Here is a 3,084-nt window from a genome sequence, read left to right on the forward strand (position 1 = left end):
TGAGACGAAAATTGCTCTAAGTCCGTACGATGACAAACGGTATATCGTACCCGATTCGACTAAAACGTTACCATGGGGGCATTATAAAATACCATTATAAATAGAAAATAAATTGTATATTCTATGCGTAAAAGATGGCGGAAACATCTGCATATTAAAAAAAATAAAAAAATTTATTTTGCATATCAAATTTGAGTTGACACAGTTGACCATAAGATTTCCGTGGAGAAGAGATAACCGTCAGGTGCACGTGCGACGGCAATAGGGCGCGTGACACATGATATTATTATTACTAATGAGCACGTTAGACTGTAAGATTCCCAGAAAAAAAAATGTAAGGCAAAGTACTAATACAATGACCATAGAGGTATGCAAACTTTGCACAGCTGTTAGAGTAACCCCCTCCAAAACGAGACACATTTATTAGAAAGAGATTGTAATGGACTATATAAGAGTCAACCCGAAGTCGGAGACAAATATTGTAAGTTGGTTTATGAGCACAAGTACTTATATGTTTGATAAAATGCTGAATGATATGAAATTTCGCAAATATTCAAAGAATGAGGAAGAAGTTATTTTACAACAAAGTCCCCCACGTAAGTTTTTTGTAAAATAGGTTGTACAAAAATTCTGATTTTTTAATTTTTTATAATAATGAATCCAATTTTAAGAATTTGGTTTGAGGAGGATGAAAATGACATCGCCGGCATCGATGAAGAGGAGGAGGAGGATGAGGATAATGATGGTGATGATGATGATGATGATGATGATGATGATGATGATGATGATGATGATGATGATGAACAGTTGACTAATGGTAAGAGAGCACGCAATATTTATTATAATAATAATTTACATCAGATTTAAACATTTTTTACTGTATAGAAGAAACGTTGAAATTTCTGTATAGAAAAGCGTTAAAATTAATCTTTAAATTTGATCAATCTTCAAATTTGATTTCAGAAGAGGAAAACAATATCGAAATCATTGACATCTCCAACAACGATGAGGAGGAGGAGGAGAATAAAATAGAGGAGGAGGAGGATAATGAACAGTTGACCAATGGTAAGAGAGCACGCAACATTTATTATAATAATTTACATCAGATTTAAACATTTTTTACTGTATAGAAGAAACGTTGAAATTTCTGTATAGAAAAGCGTTAAAATTAATCTTTAAATTTGATCAATCTTCAAATTTGATTTCAGAAGAGGAAAACAATATCGAAATCATTGACATCTCCAACAACGATGAGGAGGAGGAGGAGAATAAAATAGAGGAGGAGGAGGATAATGAACAGTTGACCAATGGTAAGAGAGCACGCAACATTTATTATAATAATTTACATCAGATTTAAAAATTTTTTACTATATAGAAAAAACGTTGAAATTTCTGTACAGAAAAGCGTTAAAATTAATCATTAAATTTCATCAATCTTCAAATTTTATTTCAGAAGAGGAAAACAATATCGAAAACATTGACATCTCCGACAACGATGAGGGGGAGGATGATAAAACAATCATTATCGATGATGGCGACAATAATATTGAAATCATCGACATCTCCAACAACGATGTGGCGGAGGAGGGTGACATCATTGTCATTAATTTAAATTGAAATTTATTGATAAAATATTTAGTTATAAAAATATAATAATAATAAAATATTCATAATATATATATATATATATATATATATATATATATATATAAAATGTAGAAAACATTATAATAAACAGTTATATTTTACAACAAAGTATCCTTGTGTATCCATGAGCGAATTGTTGAATCCCAGCCATTTTACATAAACCTTATCACCTTTTCTGCGCAACACTTTTTCCACCAAGTATACGTTTGGATTGGCAACACGATGCAGTTCGTAATCGAAGAAACCTCCGACTATAGGTTCCGCGAGAATCTTTGAGCAGATAAGTCACAGAATTGGTCGCCTGCACCTTGACGATTTTAAACACCTCAGTAGTCCAATTGGGCGTGTAGCCTTTAACAAAGACAGTCTTGAACTTGCTCACGCGCACCGGATCGCCCACTTTACATGTCGCCGGAGCTGCAAACTTTACGTTGTTGTAGACCGTATCGAGAAGTTTTTTAGCGATCGTAGGGGTCACATCGGCAGGACGCATATCGATGGTCCGGTGCTTGCGCCCGTTGTACTGCGACACGAGATGCGGTAGCGAGTCGATCCATCTGTAGGTTCCTTGTAATGTAAACATTTTCCACATGTCATTCTTCAGCGTACGATTGAATCGTTTCACGACGGAAGCCTTCATAACCGAGTACGTCGAATAATGATTGATGTTGTGTTTCTTCGTGAGTCTCTGCACATCGGCATTGTAAAATTCCTTCCCCTGGTCTGTTTGCAAATTTGTTGGACATCCTCCGCTGTCTCGAATTATCTTGCCGAACGCCTCGACCACCTCCTTTCCGCTCTTAGTCTTTAGCGGCATGGCCCAAGCATGCTTGCTCAGCACATCGATAACGGTGAGTATGTAGTGGTAGCCACTGTTGAGCCGCGAATGCGGACGCACCTCCACTACATCGGCCTGCCACAGATCATCGTATCCGCGCACAATCACGCGTCTACGAGAAAAATGCCTTCTCGCAGGAGCATGCAATTCCTCCACCAACTTTTCGGGGCTGTGTTGTTTCCCCTCTTCACCAGTTTTCCGCATGTTTGATCGCTAAGATCACCTCATCACGAATGACGAAACTGCGAGCTCATCGTTTTAAATTCCATCTATTCAACGCGTCCTCGCGCTGCAAACATTTTCTCCCACATGGCATGTGTTTCAGCATGAAGTCTGATCAGGTTTTACTCAAATTTACTCCTGTTTCTTTTCAAATTCTTGCTGTTTCTCTCTCAATGCAGCGAGACCTCTTCCCACATATAGTCTATTGACCGCATCACTGGCGGCTTCTGGTTGCGCTACGCGTCGTATCTTACGCGATCTCGCATCGAAGTCGGAGGCGATCATGCACAGAGAGTTATCGCGTACGAAATTTCTGAGTATTCCCCTCCACGTGTAATAGTCTATCGTCGGCGGTTCTCTCTTTTGGAGCGAAAAAC

The 3,084-nt window shown here is 38.0% G+C and overlaps 1 protein-coding gene across 1 annotated transcript; it reads left to right on the forward strand.

Annotated features, from left to right (window-relative positions):
* Positions 1-309: 309 nt before the first annotated feature.
* On the forward strand, positions 310-1,617 carry LOC116853648 (serine/threonine-protein kinase rio2-like). Its single transcript, XM_032834792.1, has 4 exons — positions 310-817; positions 964-1,065; positions 1,209-1,310; positions 1,454-1,617. The coding sequence occupies exons 1-4, from the start codon at positions 655-657 to the stop codon at positions 1,615-1,617; spliced, it is 531 nt and encodes a 176-aa protein (XP_032690683.1). The 5' UTR covers positions 310-654.
* Positions 1,618-3,084: the final 1,467 nt, after the last annotated feature.

The sequence above is a fragment of the Odontomachus brunneus genome, unplaced genomic scaffold, assembly GCF_010583005.1.
Source record: "Odontomachus brunneus isolate Ranch 3 - 2012 unplaced genomic scaffold, Obru_v1 Obru_scaffold_406, whole genome shotgun sequence".
Taxonomy (NCBI): domain Eukaryota; kingdom Metazoa; phylum Arthropoda; class Insecta; order Hymenoptera; family Formicidae; genus Odontomachus; species Odontomachus brunneus.

Excerpts from the sequence above, each read along its gene's own strand:
- LOC116853648 (XM_032834792.1), top strand. The coding sequence starts at position 655 with ATGAATCCAATTTTAAGAATTTGGTTTGAGGAGGATGAAAATGACATC. Across the intron at positions 818-963 it reads TGATGAACAGTTGACTAATG|AAGAGGAAAACAATATCGAA; the intron begins GTAAGAGAGCAC and ends ATTTGATTTCAG. Across the intron at positions 1,066-1,208 it reads TAATGAACAGTTGACCAATG|AAGAGGAAAACAATATCGAA; the intron begins GTAAGAGAGCAC and ends ATTTGATTTCAG.